Raw genomic sequence first — 18,479 nt, forward strand, 5'->3', positions numbered from 1 at the left:
GCAAATCAACAACTCATACACACAGATTTTCACCATAATTAACAATAAATAGGTACAATAATAATGGGTTCACCATACATGTCGACAGCTATAATCATAGCTACAAAAGACTGATTGTAGGCATATTTCCAATCGGTCCGGCAAGCGTTGTTGATCACATTTTACAAATGGCTCTGTGACACTCTGTCAGCTTGTTCCAGACAGCATCTATAGCAGACTGCTGCGCTGTAGCAATGCCTGAGGGCCTCCGTTCTTCCCCCTGCGTCCCTTCTGCCCAGCTTCTGGTGCTGCCCAGGCTCTGGCTGTTATATACCTTTTGAAGGTCCTATATCCAACTGTGTCTTGTCTCTGATGTGAAGCTGTTTGAATGATTTGATTTTTGATTTCCCCTTGCTCGGAATGAAGCTGTTTAGTGCCGCTTATGTCGTGACCGCAGTGGTACTGCTTGTCTGCTGGGCCAAATCAGGGAAATGTGTACAGTATATTTATTCATTTCATCCTGTAATGAATCAGACAAAGGCTGAAGACTACTCAGTTTCACCAGCATTGGTTGTGTTGGGGATATGAGGTACACAAAATTGAAAAAAAAAAAAAAAAAGTTAAATGATACAACTACAACTACAGAATATAGCTAATTTAAATGAACTAAATGATTACTGCAAGCAGTATTGTTTTATTGCTTGTATGTGTAATTTTTTTTTCTGGGCTCTTATTCCAGAATGCCTGTAGCATGCGGTAACCATGCATGCTTGATGTTATATCCTCTTTCGCATCCTTTTGTAATACTAGACGCCGCCTTCGGTGCTCTGCATGTACTTATACTGACTGCTAACCCCTTGCAGCCCACAAGGTCATCTCCGAGGAAAAGCACCAGTGCTACCGCGTTGTGAGTGCTGGTGTATGCTCACTGCCTATCTTGAAGAACATCACCAAACAGATCTGCTGCTGCAGCCGCGTAGGCAAGGCCTGGGGGAGGAAGTGTGAAACCTGTCCCTTCTTTGGCTCAGGTATGCTGTTCATGCTGAGAGGACATGCATTCCGCACTGGCCTTCAAGATGTGGTCCACGTTTAACGGTTACGAATGATTAAGTGTCTTGTTTGTTTTATGCAGCGGCGTTTAAGGAGATATGCCCTGCAGGACCCGGCTACCACTACTCGGCCAACAATCTGCAGATCAACCAGAGGCTGGTGGAGTACCATAGCACTGGCCAGCAAGTTTTGGTTTCCAACACAGGAGCTTCTGCAGCCCCGGACACTAGACCTCAGCAACCAGACCGCATCAACCCTCAGGTACCCCAAGCCAGGCCACACCAACCAACCTCAACAGGGTCTCTCAGCCCCGAGGCCTGGCCTCAACAGCCCAGCATCGCTCGTCAAGCCGGCTCTGGAACAACCCAGCCAACTCGAGTTTTGACCCGTAAGTACTTTTGTTGGGACCCTGCAGACTTAAAACGTAATTTCATAGTTGTGCATTTACATAAACTCTGCACAAGCTCCAAGCCAGGATTCGAACTCACAACCTTGGTGGTGTGAGGACACGTCACTAACCATCGAAATGACAAACTAAAGAGTCGAAAGGTCCATAGTCCATGGTTCTAATAATGAGGTAGATGGCAGAAGAAACTATGTTGTGCTGGGAACTTAATCTGTTGGCCAAACTGAACAAAAACCTTTTGTTATCCTTTGTGCTCCCCTTTGCCTCAAATGTGATTCTGATTAGTTATAAATAAAACCAGCTCTTCCTGTAGGATCTCCATGCTGTTTTTTGGTTGGACATGAAAGGAGATATCTGCTCATGGGGAGAAAAGTAATTATGAAGGTTGAAAATATATCATGGAATGCTGTGAAGACACTCATCAAGCAATGGAAGAAAAATAGCTGCAGCAGAACAGGGTGTCAGAGAAGAGGACAGTTCATCAGCAATTTTAGCAAAATGCCAGTGGAAACATTGCATTAAGAGCCTAGCATTCACTTATCTTACTGTCCTGTGATTGAACAAAGGCAGAACAAAACATCAAATTCTATGCTAAACACGTAGAGATGATTTAATACAGCAGTCCTGAAAGATTTTCTGAGGTAGGCTGGATCTCTCTGCCCAGCTCCTTTGGAGGCCAGAGAGAATCAGTAATTTGTATTATAGTATTATGGGCAACAGTAGGTCATTAGATAATTTTTTTTAGTCAAGCGCTATCATGCTATCATGTCATATTGTCAAAAACATCATGTAGACTAATAAGGAATTCCCTAGAATTAAAATGTATTCAAATCTTTTAAATAATTGTTTTATGAAAAAACATCGGAACTTACCTCTAGGTGAGGACTGTGCAGTAAAATATTGTTCTGAAAAATAATTCAGATTTACTAATAATAATATCATATGCCTTCAAACATTATAACATCTTATTTAAACGTGTTCGGTGTTTTAAAGGGGAAAAGAAAGCTTTCTTTTACCTGCTGTGGGAAGTGTGTATTAAGAGCCCTGCAGTCTTTGGATGAACAGTTTTTTAAGATGGGACGTCGCAGGTCCATGGCGTTTTGCCGCTTTTGTTGTGCATAGCAGCAATCTGTAAGATGGGACGTCGCAGGTCCATGGCGTTTCGGTGCTTTTTGTGCATGGAGGTTCAACACCCCCGTTTTACATGTCTTTGTCGGACGGCATTGCAGCATTTGGCGGCCCTCCCCCGAGCTTGTCTTCCTCAGACGGGAGACACCGGGGGCGTGGCGTCAGAAAGAACAGGTTCTGATTGGTCTATGACAGCTTCCTGTAGGTCAGGTGTATAAAGGATTGTTCACGTGAGGTAGAGGGGGCTTTCTTTCTCAGCTGCTTCTCGAGTCTTTTCTCTCCTCCCATTTTTCTCCTGGATCAGGTGATGTCTCTGAAGCTTGGTTCAGGCTGTTCTCTTCCTCCTGTCTTTCATTTTGGTTTTCTCTGTAACTTTGGTACCTTTTTTACATACAACATTTACATGTAACTGCAATAATAATCTACTGGGGTTAATAAATTAGAAACTGTTCATCCTTTTAACCTCTATTGTGCCACGCCTCTTTCTGCCAGGTAACATCAGGTTGAAGTGGTTTGAATACAGTGCTTTTATGTGTAGAGAGAGAGTCTTTATTCTCCTCAGTTTTACAAGTTCAAGCCCAAACAGCAGTAAAACTACCACCAGTGACCAAAAACACGAAACTCATTATATTAAGACTGTTATAAGTGGGCAAAGAGAATGGGTGCGAGTGAATGCAGCATATCACAAGTTTTGGGAGTCATCACAAAACGACCTGGCGGGAACATAGTTGTAAAGTGTGAAAAATCTGCCAAAACTTACCAAGAGGTGAAAAAGTTGCCACTGCAGCCAATATTCTAAAAATGTGATTAAATGTTCACATTACCAAGTTCAACGTGAAGGACATTGTGATGTGCACAGCACTGCTGCCAGGCAGCTGTGTTGTCTGAGTGCCTGGGGTCTGGATGTTGCTTGGTTCTTTTTCCCCATGCATAACAGACCTCTCATTGCATAAGAGGGTTTTGGCCCAAAAAATGTCAGGGTGAAGACTAGCATTTCTGAATGAGGCAAGGGCAGATGCATAGACGCAAACATGGGAGAGATTTTACTAGTCTGCCCCAGGTACGGATTCACAATTCTCTCTTTCAGGACTGCGAGGTTTTATGGTACTAGAGACTGGTCGATTGAAGGCCATTTACACAGCATACACAGTCTTTAGTTCAAAATGATTTACAATATTTTCCAATATATTCATAGTCACCTCAGCACTCAGATATTTGCTTCAGTTTTTTTCTTCTACACCTCTGTACATTCTGTTTGCTACTGATTGGAAATATTCTCATATACATATATGTGTTTCTCCACATGTTTATTTAATTTGTTTTCTGAATGTACATATTCTAGCTTTTTAAGCGATGAACAGCAACTAAATTGTTTCCGTTTTCTCATCCTCTAGCCGTCTTCAGAACTCAGACAGGTAGACCTCTTGTTCCTGCCACCCCACGTCCTCATCTGCTCAGGCCAGGTATTTGTCATTAACGCAATGCATCTGAAAATGTATTGGATTTTAAAGACCTTCAGAAGTCCCAGAGAAGTGTTAATAGGTTAAAAATTGGTTGATTCTCTCGACGTTTCGTGAAAACTAGCCATATTTGGCATGTGAAATATATCTTCAGCTCTTCAGTTCTCTCCCCTGGAACTAAAGCGCATTCAGTAATTTATCACTGCCTGATTTACAGAGGTTCCCTTGATTCCTGTTAATCTCTGGACGGAGAGAATGGCTTACTGTCCTTTCGTGGAGGCTGCTTACTGACAGACAGCTGGTCACAGAATTCCACTGCAAAGAGCAACACTCTTGTGGGATAGAACTATTTTGTGAAGTCATATAGTATTCTTTTAGATCCCATTCAGCTTTTTTTGCCAGAACAGTCACGCTCATTTACCTTCAATCTTTCATATGAATGATCATTTATATGTCTCCAGGGGGACTGTCCCTGTAACTATTGGTTGTAAGTCAATCTGGATATGGGCGTCAGAAAATTGTGTATTTGGCTGCACATGGTCTCTGTTAAATGTGCCTGGACACTAATAAAAGGAAAGGACCGTTTCAGAATCTAAAATCTTTGTTCTGCCAGGTGAATAATCGGATTGTGGGATGATCTTCAGTTAAAGAGTCTGGATCAGGGAAAGAGTGTCCTGTTATGCTGTGGCTATGGCAGTGAGGCACTGTTCACAATACACCATTTGTATTTTTTCCTTGGTGAAGCATCCACATCAACCCACTGGCCACCGAGTACATCACATGTCTTCGTCTTTGATTTCTGGGAAAGTCGAGGGGACGCCAAGCATTTTATCTGAGGCGGGGGCGGGATTGTGTGGAGTTTGGAGAGCAGGGTGGAATTTTACACCATGTGGCCACAGGACCGAACTGATCTAATAAGATCAACCTGTTTCCAAACGCCACTGTGAACCATAAGCAGTTTGAAAAAGTGAATATGTGTCTGCTCAGTTCCTCTGGACATAAAAAGAAATACACTTGCATATATTTAAAAATAAAAAGGTTGTGTTCTGAGTTATTAAGTTAATGGTTTTTACAGATTGTGTCATAGTGAATCAAATGAGGGGTTTCAATGATAGACATTTTAAAGCACTTCTATAATTCACACTGGATTAGAGCATCTGCCAAATGCTGTAAATGTAAAACATACAGTGGCATGCAAAAGTGTTTGCTCCCTTGTTTGAATTGTCTGTTACAGTGAATACCAGAAGTCCTGAAGTATTGAGAAGCATGCATCTTTTGTGTGTTGTTTTTGTGTTGCACAATTGTAGAGTGAAAAAAGGAAAGGAACTCTTGGCTTTTGCCTTCGTTAGCTCATTGAGTGATGGCTTGTTCACAGTTGTTATTAGGAAATGCCAGATGATGCAGATGTACCTAAAATAAACTGCCAAGGGTTCCTCTAAGTAACTCCCTAGCATCCAGAACCATGAAATAAATGATTCTTATAAAACAGGGGAAGGCTCCAAGAAGATCGCAAAGTGTTTTTGGTTTCTGTCCGCTCAGTTCCTAATGTTATTAGGGAATTTTTACTATAGGAATAGGACAAAAACAGGCCCTAGCTTCACTTATCATGAAATACAAGTAAGTCCACTACTTAAGATCTCTCTTTTTAAACTTTTAGCTGGAAAGAAAATCTAAGTGAAATTACTGACTATTCTTTGCATTTTTAAATGTATTTCTTTGTTATATTCCTGGAAATGATTAGTTACTTCTTTTACATGCCACGTTTTGCGATTAGGCACGTATGACACATCAGAAGTTTAAGGACACATAGGAGGATGACATTTGTAACTGACATGGAGAACCATGCAACCATACTATAACTATAGTAACCATACTATAGACAGTAATGGAAAGACCCCATCAAACTCATACCTGAAACTTCAATCATGTTAAATCAAGATTCTTTTGGACTTATGAGTAATGTTTAGTGTCACTGATTCATTATTTAAAAAAAAAAACTAGACCATCAATCTAGTATTTTCTGCATATCAGTCCTAAAACATAAAACTTTTATGTTTTACAATTTGTCTAATGTCTGAACTTTTGAAGAGATTTTACAAATATGCATAGACACCTCTAGCTGAAAATACAAACAGCAAATCAAACAGAAGAAATTACTCATCTAATGTTATTATATCGTTTCAACTCTGTTCTTCCAGAGTCTCCTGTTTGTGAATCCAGGCCTCAGATATGTGGAGCGGGCCGTTGTGTAGACCAGCCCGGGGGCAGGCATACGTGCCTCTGCGATCCAGGACACCAGCTCAATGCCCAACGCACCCAGTGCCAAGGTCTGGAGGCCCGCTGGTCTTCCACTTTCACAGTTCCTTGTTGTTAGTTCACCTCAGCCGCATCCAGTGTTTCCAGTCCAGTTATCTCAGTGAAAGAATCTTTAATGGGAGCTCCACATTCTGAAGTGAAGCATCATATAGACATTCTGTCATTTCCAAACCAGAGGACTGTGAGTGTGTTAGTCTGAATAAGTTGGAACCTGAAACCTGATGGCCCAAGCCAGTGTGTTGGGTCTCTTTCACCTTCAGTATTCCCTGACTGCTTACACTGCCTTTGGTCTACCAACATTCCATGTTACTGTTGTCACAGCCGTGCTTTTAGGGTTGCAGGCCATGGGGAATTCTAAGAAAATGATCTTTTTTGTGAGACAAATGAATTGGCCTTTTCAGAAACTATTGTGTGTGAAATGCCGCAGTTCATCGTTATGGCAGTGTTCACTCTTTGCCTCTAGACAATGCTTTAGCCCTTTTCCCACAGAGCTTCGAAAGGTCATAGGACAGGAGAGGGCACCCTGGCATGGCAAAACTTTCTTAGATACGTTGACCCTCAAACTTTTTGTTTGCTGTGTTTCCTTAAATCCCCTGCTCGACCCCTCAGGTCAGGGCAGTCCAGCCCGGTCTACTGTGTCTCTGTCAGTTCAGTTGAGCCTTAAATCCCGGGGTCAGGGGGTGTGACTCCAAGCCTTTCTTGGTTCACAAAGCAAAATGATGTAGATCTCAAAATTGGGATATGCTGAGGTTAAATGTTTTCTTTTTTATATATTAAGGTGAGTTATTTATATATATATTTTACACACACACACATATATATGTATATATATATAAAGTTTGATAGTTGTTTCTTTGCTATGCAGACATAAATGAATGTCTGCTGACACCCGGGCTGTGCCCTGTGGGCGTGTGTGAGAACACGCCTGGTAGCTACCGTTGCAGCTGCCCATCTGGGTTCCAAACCAATTTCCAGCAAACACAGTGCCAGGGTGAGAACGGGCACCAGTGGTGGCATTTCTTGTATTCCTGTTTCTTCCACTGAGTGATCTGACTGGCTTTTTAAAACACCCAGATGTGGATGAGTGTCGGCAGGTACCCAACCCATGCATTAACGGTCAGTGTGAGAACACACCAGGCAGCTACAAGTGTGTGTGCAGAATTGGATTCAAACTTCAAGGAGACAATTGCAAAGGTGAAACCTCAAACTCTATACCTCTCAGTTCAAGTAAAAGAATGCTGCTGTATTTGGCCATGATCCCTCTTGAATGGCGTTGTCCTTGCTTTATCAGATAATGATGAGTGTGACGATCCACTACGCTGTCCTGGTCAGGAGTGTGTGAACTCACAGGGCTCCTACAGATGTGTTCCCTGTCAGCCAGGCTTTGGCCTTCTCCATGGACAATGCTCGGGTAATGTTTTTATACATTGATCAAACATCAATCTCTTTATTTGCTCAAACTTTTCAATTGTTCTAATTGACGAGGATTTCCAGGGCTTGTTTTAGGTGTGCAATTTCTCAAAAAAAAATTTTGGTGTAAAACCTAAAGAAAATATCTGAAATTATCGATAGAATATGAAGACATAATGGTGTTACTTCCTGAAGGACGTTTAACGGCAACCTTTACCTCAAGATGCAACAGTGTACTGCTGTATGAAACAGTATGAGGTCAGCATTCCAGTTTCTCTCAGTATCCAGGACGGGGACAGGGACTGTGCATTTCCACGTTTCTAACGACTGGAGATCTGGTGAAATGCTGCCCCCTACCTGTAGTACAAATCGGACTCATTGCACCTTTAATGAGAATCGCATTTATTGATCAAGTATATGAACGAACACAGACAAGGAATTTGATTCTGGCCGATGTTGTATAAAAAGTACAAAAAATATATATACACAGAATAAATACAATGATAATAATGCAAGTGTACATAAAGTGCAGTTGCAATATGTGTGACAGTTCGGCTGTTTAGGAGGGTGACAGAAAGGTGACTGCTGTTCTTAAAGTAAAAACAATTCCAGGCATTCATAGTGACTGATGTACGTAATGCTGTAAGGGTGTAATTTCAATGGATTTGGGGGAATATGGAAATGTATGTGGGGGGACGGTACCTTGGCGGTTCAGGATTTTAACCCATGCAACATATGCAACGTTAAATTGTCTATTTATGACTTGTTTACATCCTTGTACACTTGCTTTACGGCAACCAGTAGCCTTTATTAACTGTCTTTATTTTATCAGATATTGACGAGTGTCGACAGACCCCCAATCCCTGTAGTAACAGCCAGTGTGAGAACACTCCAGGGAGCTACAAATGCGTGTGTCGTACCGGCTTCAAACGACAGGGCAATTCCTGCATAGGTAGAACCCCCGTCAACATGCTTTCTCATCTCAGTGTTTCATGGTCGCTCTACTGCTTTCTCGTGAGACCTTGACTGTCCCCTGCCACAGATGTGAATGAATGTGAGAATGCTCTACGCTGTCCGGGTCAGGAGTGTGTAAACTCCCACGGGTCATTCAGGTGTGTGTCATGCAGGCCCGGCTTTAGGCTGCAGAACGGGAAGTGCGCAGGTGAGTTACGTGGTAAAACAGCACGTCAGCAGCTGCTACCGTATAGGTTTCTGTAGGGACTCTAAAAATGTGTCCTCTACAGATGTGGACGAGTGCCGCCAGACTCCCAGTCCCTGCAGCAACGGCCAGTGTGAGAACACATTGAGCAGCTACAGATGTGTGTGTCACACTGGCTTCAGATTGCAGGGCAACAACTGCACAGGTAAGGCTGCAGTTGCACTTTGCTAAAGTGTATTTATTTATATAAAACCATTCACATGATGTAAATAAGTTATTCTGTGACTAAAGACTAAAATTTGCAGTACAACAGCTGAATTTGCATGCAGTTGAAAATGAACAATGGGATTAAAGTTTGCTTTGTCTTAATATGTTTGCACTGTTGTGTTTTGTCAAAAGTGAAATGTGAGATTAAACCTTATTTCAGATGTGAACGAGTGCATTAGGACACCCCCTCCTTGTGGCGGCGGGGTTTGTGAGAACACTCTGGGCAGCTACAGATGTGCGACATGCCAGTCGGGTTTCAAGTTGCTGAACGGGCAGTGTTCAGGTAGGTAACATGGAAAAAGTAGCTAAATGTGATGGTTCCTGTCACACCATATGCATGTGTTGTACCTGTGGACAGTGTTAAAACTGATGGTTCAATAGTTTTAACTATGCATACATTGTTTATGCATGCATATCATATATAGATGCACATACATAGTCATAAATGAAATTTGAGTTTTGGCTCAAAACAACTCTGATGTCCAGTTAAGCCCTTAGAAACAATGAACTGCTGTTTGGAGGCAGGACAGAAGAGACATCACTGATTTGGCTACCTTACCTGCACTATATATCAAGCCCTCTGTGTCTTTGATGTCTTTGCCGCAGATGTGAATGAGTGTGTGGAGACGCCAGGCATATGCAGTAATGGCCGCTGTGAGAACACCCCTGGCAGCTTCAGGTGTGCGTGCCGCAACGGCTACCGACAGGAGGGCGACAGATGCACAGGTAACTCCTAAATGGGACTCTGGGTTTCACAAGGCTGACATATATTTTGGAAGAGCCTTTTCTAGCTCGGCAGGGAAAAGGCAAGCCTACAGTAAATTGTTAAAAAAATACTTGGGTACTTTTGTTCTGTACCGAGGCATGTTGTCGATTATTTGAGTCGGATTTCTTAAGTTAACAGGATGTTAGACTTTTGAACTCCAGCGAATCCCCATTTTTTTCTGGTCGCAGATGTGGACGAGTGTGAAAATGCGCTCCAGTGCCCAGGAAAGGAATGTGTGAACTTGGATGGTTCCTTCCAGTGTGTCACCTGCAAACCAGGCTTCAGCCTCCAGAACGGCCAGTGCCAAGGTACCCTCGACCTCTCAGCTTAATCCCCGGCGCGGAAAAACCGCAGGCCGTCGCTCAGGTGCCCTCCTCTCCACACAGATGTGGACGAGTGCAGTCAGACTCCCAGAGTCTGCGCCAACGGCCGTTGCAAGAACGCGGCTGGCGGTTACAGATGCGAGTGCTACATTGGGTTCCAGCTGCAGGACAACGTGTGCACAGGTACATGTCTGCCCTCATTCCAAACCCCACGAATCAAGGCAGAGCGAACGCGGCGTCCCCAGGTTAATCCCTTCTGTATCGTGTATTTGGATGGGGACCAAAATAGGCTTGCATGCGAGTATGGTAGCTTCACTACAGTACAGTAGTGTCATGCGAATGTTTCCTCATTTAATATTCATTTAATATTCAAAGTGTGGATAATTACTGAACAGCTCGAAGGCCACTGAGGTCCTGTTTGCTCTATGGTTTCATGTTAGGAACTGCTGTTAGAACACAGACATTATGAACCAGCACCGGATTGGCTCTTTAGGTATAAAGGTTGTGACTTGTTGTAACCCGTGCTTACAGAACTGTGCCATGTAACAATGATCTGAATTGGTAGGTCTGATCTCCTCATGGTTCGTGTTTGTTCTAGCTGGGATAGTGAACGGCTTGGCAGAAGTGTTAGAAAACACTCACCTTTGGTGTCTCCTGGGGTATTTGCTTAGCACTAAATTGTTTTCACAACCCGTGTTCTTCTCCTCCACCCCAGATATAAACGAGTGCGAGGATCCTCTGCAGTGTCCCGGCCAGCAGTGCGTGAACTCTCAGGGCTCCTACAGGTGTGTTCCCTGCCGGGTTGGATACAGCATGCAGAATGGAAAGTGTTCTGGTAAGACGTTGCGCGGGTTTTTATAAGGCATATACATTTCTAGAGCTGTTTCATATCTACTTCTGCTTGTGTTGCCTGTCTAATTCCTTTTTTTTCCACTTGCCATTTTCTGCAGTAATGTGTTGTAACCTGCATGTGTTGACAGACACTCTCTTCTTCAAAATACATTGCGAGTTGGCATTCCTTTGTCATAATGTGGAATAATAAAATGCTATGCTGCAATGCAATGCAGTGCAGATTTGATTTCTAACTGGACTGCGTCGATCGGCTCATTATCATCTGATGTTGCAATAGGTCAGCAAGCTCTCCAGCAAAGCACAGATACACATGGTCCACATCTGCCTTCTCAGGAACCAATTTGGATACAATTATCCCCCCCGAGTGTCTATTTAAATCAGATGGCATGCCAAACTGATGCAAGAGCAAACGTCTGCTTCAAAGCTGCCTGTGGCAACAGTGGAATATAACATTACTGGTTGCATCACGCTCCTTTGGTTGCATGGGTTCTTTGGAGAATGACATGATCTATTGCTTGCACCAACTACAGAAGAACAAAAAACGTCACACCGTTTGTTAGAATGGGGACGTGGCTATGGTCACCCGTACGAACCCTCGCATGATTATTTATTGACCTTCTCTGGCTGTGTGTCTCAGGGGTGACCTTGTAGGTTAGGAAACGTACTTGTAACCAAAGGAACTATCAAGGTGCCCCTGAGCAAGGTACCGTCGCAAGGTACCTCGCTAAGGTGATGGCTAAAAAAAACACGTACCGTTGCGTCACCATGTGCTGTGCTATGCTGTGTATCATAAGGACAAAGACAATCACTTTCACTGTTTCAAGACTATTCAGGTGTCGACATTCAACAGTATTCAACAGTGGAGCAACAGTACGTGCAATTTAGTTGACAGTGCTCCAAGCTGAGTGACATCGCAGCTCCAGCCTGGTAATGCATTTAACCACAGCTCTCCTTTCTCTCCTCAGACGTGGACGAGTGTCAGGGCCCTCAGGTATGTGGTCCAGAGAGCCTGTGTGTTAACACCGACGGTTCATACCACTGTGAGTGCAAACCTGGATACAGGGCCTTGGGACAGCAATGTCGAGGTGGGTGGGGACGCTGAGCACAGCTCCTTCTTTCCTTTCATTTCCTCATTAGGACATCAATAGTCATTGCGAAACAAAACGTCTTCTCTATATAAGTCTATTACAAAACATTTTATAACATGTTGAAAATGTCCCCCTTGGTTCCATATAAAAGTATATTATATATTCTGTATGTTATATTGTTGCATGTCGGATATTTATTAAAGAAATGCAGAAAATTGGCTTCTTTTGATGTTTGGCAATGCGTATGGGACAATTTTCAACAGTTTGTTGGTTTCCTTGCTTTGTTGAATGTGCTGTTGTGCTGTTGACGTGTCGAGCGTCCGTGTTTACTCCTTTGTTATTGGGTGCTGATGCTTCGTGTTCTCGTGCGCCGCCGCTTGACGTCGTGGCGACTGCGTGTTGATGCCGCCGCGACCGCGTTTACGTTGCTGTTAGTATGTGTCGTGGCGGCCTGACGTCCGTGTGTCTCTGTGTTGACCTCAGACATCAACGAGTGCATGGAGGGGGAGTACTGCTTCCCGCGGGGCGAGTGTATAAACACCAAGGGCTCGTACCGGTGCCAGTGTGCTCCAGGCTACCGGACCGGCGCCGACGGCACCTCATGTCTCGGTAAAAGCATCCGGCGCACATGCTCCACATGCACCTCAGATAACGGTGGAAACCACCAGTGTAACGCGTCCTTGTAAACATGATTTTTGAGCGATTGGTGGGAACTGTATTCGTGCTCGAGTTGCGTGGCTGTTTATTGTTAGAACGTGTTTCCCTCGCCGCGACGCGGCCGTCCTTTCAGGCTGAGGCGGTAAACGGAGTCTGTTTTCACTCTGAGCTCATCAGCCACGGCTCGCCGCGGTGGTAACATCACAAAGCGCACTCTGTAAAAAGGGGGCTCTCCGCTCAGCGCGACGCCCCGGCCTCTTTGGCAGTCGATGCTGATGCTGCCGCGTGTTGCTTTGTGCCAGACGAAGACGAGTGTGCCAGGCCCGGTGTGTGCCAGGACGGGCACTGTGTCAACAGCGAGGGCTCGTTCCAGTGCAGGTGCCAAGCGGGATTCACCACCAACCCCGAGAAGACCGCCTGTCTGGGTAAATATCGCCCCATCTTTATTTCCCTTTACCCCTACGTTACACCCACTTCTTACTCATTCACTTCCTCTTCACCACCTTGCCTCCCCCCAGACGTGGATGAGTGTGTGGACTCTGAGGGTGCTGTGTGCGGGACCCAACGCTGTGAGAACACCATCGGCTCGTACCGCTGCTTCACTTCCTGTGAGCCAGGCTACAGGGTCACGGCCACTGGGGAGTGTGTGGGTAAGGACATCTGTTGAAAGAGTGGCCATGACATCATGCTCACAACTGTTATCTCGTAGTGTATTTTAGAACCATTTTCCTGGAACCGTGAAAAAAAAATCACACAATTACCAACGTGGGAAAAAGCTCTACTGTGACATTTATTCTGAACTTATTTCCTCTTAATTTCTAGGGCATCTAATGTGTGGGAAGGAGGTAGGGACAGGAGATGACATGATATGTTCTTTTTTCAAAATGACACACTGCGGATACTTAAATAGTCAATAAATTTGCAAGCCTGAGCAACATTATTCATTTTTTTTCAGAATATGATGGCTAACGCTTTCTGTGCCTCTTTTAAATACTAAAGCACACATAATAAATAACTGCTTTGAAAGCGTTATGGGATGCTGTGGTACTAATAGCATAGACTCATAGCCTGGAACATAGAACTAAGCTGTGCTGGGAGGGTGCCCTCCAGGACCAAGTTCTGAGTCACCTGACCTAATTCTACAGCATTAGATTTGGAGTAAATGTGTGCGCTGTCCTTTAGATTTGCACCTGCTATAATTTTCATGCGTTGGTTATGAGTAATAATGGGTGATGACAATCTGCGTTAGATATAAATAAATAGTTGTAATTGCATACATGTGAATAGTGTTAGATATAAAAGCACCATAATATGTCATGTAAGCGTGCAATGAGTGAGCATGATAACTTTGATAACAACAAGGCCTAAAGATTTTGTAACACTTCTTCTGTTAATATGACAGTTGCTTCTTTTTTTAGGGTTAAGTTTCAACATATCAAATAGATTTGATGAATATTTATTACCCTGGGTCCCCTCAAAAGAGTGTGCGAGGGAGAATTAGAGTGTGTGAGTCATGTCTCAAGGCAGCTGTATGTGACGTGTGTGTGTGTTGTCTCCCCTTAGCACACAGACGTTTGATCAGATGACTTCCGGTCCTGTTCATTTGCCAAGAACTTCAAGCAACACACTCTCACCCACATAGACCATAAACATGCACACATCATACACAATTACTGCAAATCCGTGCTATTTATAGACACGTAGTAACACTCTCTCTCTTTCGCTCGCACTCACACACGGGATGTAATGCAGACTGCATAGTCATACACGAATCTCCGATTGTGGCTTTAAACCCAACGCAGATTGTAATCATTGCTTCTTCTCTCTGGCTCTCTCTGTCAGACGTTAACGAGTGTGCTAATGAAACCGTGTGTGGGAAGCACTCCTTCTGCCAGAACCTGATCGGTACATACCAGTGCATGTGTGACCAGGGCTACGTGGCTGCAGGAGATGCTGGAGGATGTGTAGGTACGTACGCGCATATGTCATCATGAAAAATCTAGAATCGACAGACAGATAGATATGTGGATCCCTGAGGGAAAATTTGGGATCTGAAAGAGAAATTTGAGGCCGGAATGTTTTGTCTTATTTACTGAACTATTCACATGTTCTCTCTCTCTCTCTTTCTCTCTCTCTCTCTTTCTGTCCAGATGAAAATGAGTGTGAGACCATGCAGGGTGTGTGTGGCACTGCACACTGTGAGAATGTGGAGGGCTCTTTCATGTGTGACTGCCCTAACCCTGAGGAGGTCTTCAATCCCCGGTCAGGGCAGTGCATCCGCCAGCCCCGGGAAGGTAATGGCCACTGATCAGGACTGGCATGCCGTTCAGCTCGGGCATATAGTCTGTATGTGGGTTAGGAAATGTTTTACATTTATGGCATTTATCGGACAGCCTTATCCAGGGCATGGATGACGCGGTGGTTTGGGACGTCATTTCACATTTGAGTTCGAATCCGGGCTCGGACCTTGGGTGTACGGCGTTGCATGCTTGCCTAGTGTTGGTGAGGGTTTCCTTTAGGTTCTCCGGTTTTCTCTTGCCATTCTGAATTGTCCATAGATATGATTTTATGTGATTGAATGGTGTGTGGTCCATCTTGGTACCCACCCTGCACCTAGTGCCTGGGATGGGCGCTAGGGGCAATGGTGGCCTAGCGGGGGGCAGTGGTGGCCTAGCGGTTAAGGAAGTGGCCCTGTAATCAGAAGGTTGCCGGTTCCAATGTGCCACTGAGGTGCCACTGAGCAAAGCACCGTCCCCACACACTGCTCCCCGGGCGCCTGTCATGGCTGCCCACTGCTCACCAAGGGTGATGGGTTAAATGCAGAGGACACATTTCACTGTGTGCACCGTGTGCTGTGCTGCTGTGTATCAAAATGACAATCACTTCACTTTGTCTTTGGCAACTGAAACCTTTATCAGGAATAAGCAGTGAGTAATGCTACATATTAGTAGGTTTATACAAAGTATGCTGTAATAAAAATGATGGTTAATATACAGATGAAATGACTAAAACTAGCTTTATTCAAAAGATAAATAAGACAGCAGAATATACACTTTTACGTTCGGGCACTGTGATTCTATGGACAGATTAGACTGCTGTGTGTGCTGACACTGACACCTCCTGGCCACAATAATGAATAGCTCACAATATTTAAGACAAGGCATTGAATCTTGGATGACCTTTGCATTTTGCCCTGGGAGAATGTATTGCAATTTTGCAAATGATTGATTGCTGTTTTAGAACTCTTGGCTCATTTATTGTTTACTGTAGTATCGTGTTCCCATTTCTCATTCTGTAGACCCTGGTACGTCATCCATCTCCTCAACAACAACTGTGGTGCGACGCCCAGGCGGGAATTCTGCATCGCTGCCCCCTGCAAAGCATGGGGAGGTGAGGCAATGTTACTATAACATGGCTGACCCCAGTTCCTGTAACGTTCTCGCCCACAACACCACCCACCAGGAGTGCTGCTGCACCGTAGGCTGGGGATGGGGCCTTGAGTGCGTGTACGAAGGCTGCCCCCAACTGGGAACAGGTACAGATCAAAAAAGGCCATACCAAACAATTATACTCTTTCCTTTTTAATAAAGATTACTGCTTTAGTTTTGGCTTATGCCACATGTATCAAACTCGTGGCCTGCGGGCAGGATTCGTGGGCAGCCGATATGAAGCACTGATAAAACACAAACTATATATCCCATAATGCGGTGCTTCAGTTGCATATACACTGCTATATAAAAATCTATTATTATGGCCCAGCAATATGAAGTGCAAACTACAGATCTCATAATGCACCGTGCACTTTGTTGACAAACAGAGGGCCCTACGCACTGAGTTTGCTTGGTGCTTTGGTGACTCTGAAGTATGGAAAAAAAAAATTTTACAACCCAACCCACAACCCACAGATTCAGCTGCAGTGTAAAGATAGGCAACTAAGCGGTTAAGGAAGTGGCCCCGTAATCAGAAGGTTACTCCAAGGTGCCACTGAGAAAAGCACCGTCCCCACACTCTGCTCCCCGGGCGCCTGTCATGGCTGCCCACTGCTCACTCAGGGTGATTGGTTAAATGCATAGGACAAATTTCACTGTGTGCACTGAAGCACCTCATTATGGGATATGTAGTTTGTGTTTTATCAGCGCTTCATATCACCTTCCCATAATAATAAATCTATATAAAGTAATCTTGCAGGATGTGGCCCGCAGGCCATGGGTTTGACACCCCTGACTTTTTGTTTCATTTTAGGGTTTCATATAGCATATGCCACATTGCGACATGACAGCACTATACTGTACAAAATTCTAACCAAATGAATGCCTATAAATACCCCTGACAGAGCAACATATGAAATGTGCTGACAAATGAAGATGTACCAGTTCAGAGTGATTTTAAATATGCACTCCTTTCATAATCCCTCTAGACTTTGTTGTTGTCATCTAAAAGGCCTGATTTCATAGCAAACATTTTTTTTTAATGCAATGCATTTTTTTTTTTGCTTTGTTTGCTTTTTTTTTTTTTTTTTTTTGCAATTTTTTGTATTTTTGTGTACGGTCGGCATTGGATGCTGATTCGTAGATATTTATAGAAAGATTTTCTCCAGAGTTTGGTAACTTTTTGTGATCTTGAGGGGCTGATTATGAATGTAAATGCAGCGAGTCATACTAAAAGGATATGATCGTCTTTCAGCTAATATCTTACCTATCCAGATAAGGTCTGTTTTCTCCACTGTTTTGTGTCTAGTGGAATTTCAGAGCCTCTGTCCAAGTGGAAGGGGATATGTGACAACGGGACATAGTGCATTCAGTTACAGAGGTAACGCACTCGTGCACACCTGAGTCACATGACAAACAGCCTCGAGGCATGCACTTATTATAGAACTAAATGGGTTTCATCGTTCAGACGTGGACGAGTGCAAGCTGTTTGACAAGGAAGTGTGTAAGAACGGACGATGTGTGAACAATATCCCCGGCTACTCCTGCTACTGTTCCAGCGGCTTCTACTATCACAATGAACGTCTGGAGTGTGTTGGTAAGTAAGGCCTTTGAGACAGATTCACCAATTTATGCACAAATACATCTGCTGAAGGCATGCTTTTGTATGTATAATTTTTTAACGTCTAGATAATGATGAGTGTGCGGTTGAGGAGCCACCTTGCCTTGGTGGGATCTGCATCAACACCATGGGCAGCTATTACTGTACATGTGAACCCCCCCTAGTGCTGGATGACTCTCAGCAGAGCTGCGTAAACACCACCGGCCTGAGCGTTGGTAAGATGGTATCCAACACCTTGAATATAGCTGAATTTGTTCTTAATCGAATGATGTTCATGTAGATGAGATGGAGGATATTTATTGAACACACAATATGTTCTGTTAATATTTCAGCAAATTGTAGCAAAAGTGCTTTACCCAAAATGTTCTATTGTGCCAAATGCTCAGGTAATGATAGCTTCTGAAGACAATGTCATATTTTAGTCCGTTTAAAAATTATGACATTTCACAGAAGCCCTGATCCAGAGTGACTTAAAATCAGTATTTAAGTCTTAAGGTTTTGACCCTGCAACTTTGTGATCATGTGACTCATATGTGAGTTCTTTCCACTCGGCCACTTCCACACATGGG

The 18,479-nt window shown here is 43.9% G+C and overlaps 1 protein-coding gene across 4 annotated transcripts in view; it reads left to right on the forward strand.

The window, feature by feature from the left end:
• ltbp4 (latent transforming growth factor beta binding protein 4) overlaps positions 1-18,479 on the forward strand; it is a 56,989-nt gene that overhangs the window by 34,917 nt on the left and 3,593 nt on the right. For 3 of the 4 annotated variants that reach the window (XM_028961671.1, XM_028961673.1, XM_028961674.1), the window contains 24 exons: positions 843-1,007; positions 1,112-1,417; positions 3,958-4,026; positions 6,222-6,350; positions 7,205-7,330; positions 7,414-7,533; positions 7,631-7,750; positions 8,582-8,701; positions 8,792-8,911; positions 8,994-9,113; positions 9,336-9,458; positions 9,782-9,901; positions 10,130-10,249; positions 10,328-10,447; positions 10,980-11,099; positions 12,082-12,201; positions 12,688-12,813; positions 13,164-13,511; positions 14,704-14,829; positions 15,012-15,155; positions 16,160-16,396; positions 17,599-17,670; positions 17,758-17,886; positions 17,979-18,125. In XM_028961671.1, the coding sequence (XP_028817504.1) occupies positions 843-1,007; positions 1,112-1,417; positions 3,958-4,026; positions 6,222-6,350; positions 7,205-7,330; positions 7,414-7,533; positions 7,631-7,750; positions 8,582-8,701; positions 8,792-8,911; positions 8,994-9,113; positions 9,336-9,458; positions 9,782-9,901; positions 10,130-10,249; positions 10,328-10,447; positions 10,980-11,099; positions 12,082-12,201; positions 12,688-12,813; positions 13,164-13,511; positions 14,704-14,829; positions 15,012-15,155; positions 16,160-16,396; positions 17,599-17,670; positions 17,758-17,886; positions 17,979-18,125 (3,447 nt within the window). The remainder of the gene's footprint in view (positions 1-842; positions 1,008-1,111; positions 1,418-3,957; positions 4,027-6,221; positions 6,351-7,204; positions 7,331-7,413; positions 7,534-7,630; positions 7,751-8,581; positions 8,702-8,791; positions 8,912-8,993; positions 9,114-9,335; positions 9,459-9,781; positions 9,902-10,129; positions 10,250-10,327; positions 10,448-10,979; positions 11,100-12,081; positions 12,202-12,687; positions 12,814-13,163; positions 13,512-14,703; positions 14,830-15,011; positions 15,156-16,159; positions 16,397-17,598; positions 17,671-17,757; positions 17,887-17,978; positions 18,126-18,479) is intronic. The other variant, XM_028961672.1, reaches the window with a different exon arrangement.

This window comes from Denticeps clupeoides, chromosome 19, assembly GCF_900700375.1.
Source record: "Denticeps clupeoides chromosome 19, fDenClu1.1, whole genome shotgun sequence".
Taxonomy (NCBI): Eukaryota; Metazoa; Chordata; class Actinopteri; order Clupeiformes; family Denticipitidae; genus Denticeps; species Denticeps clupeoides.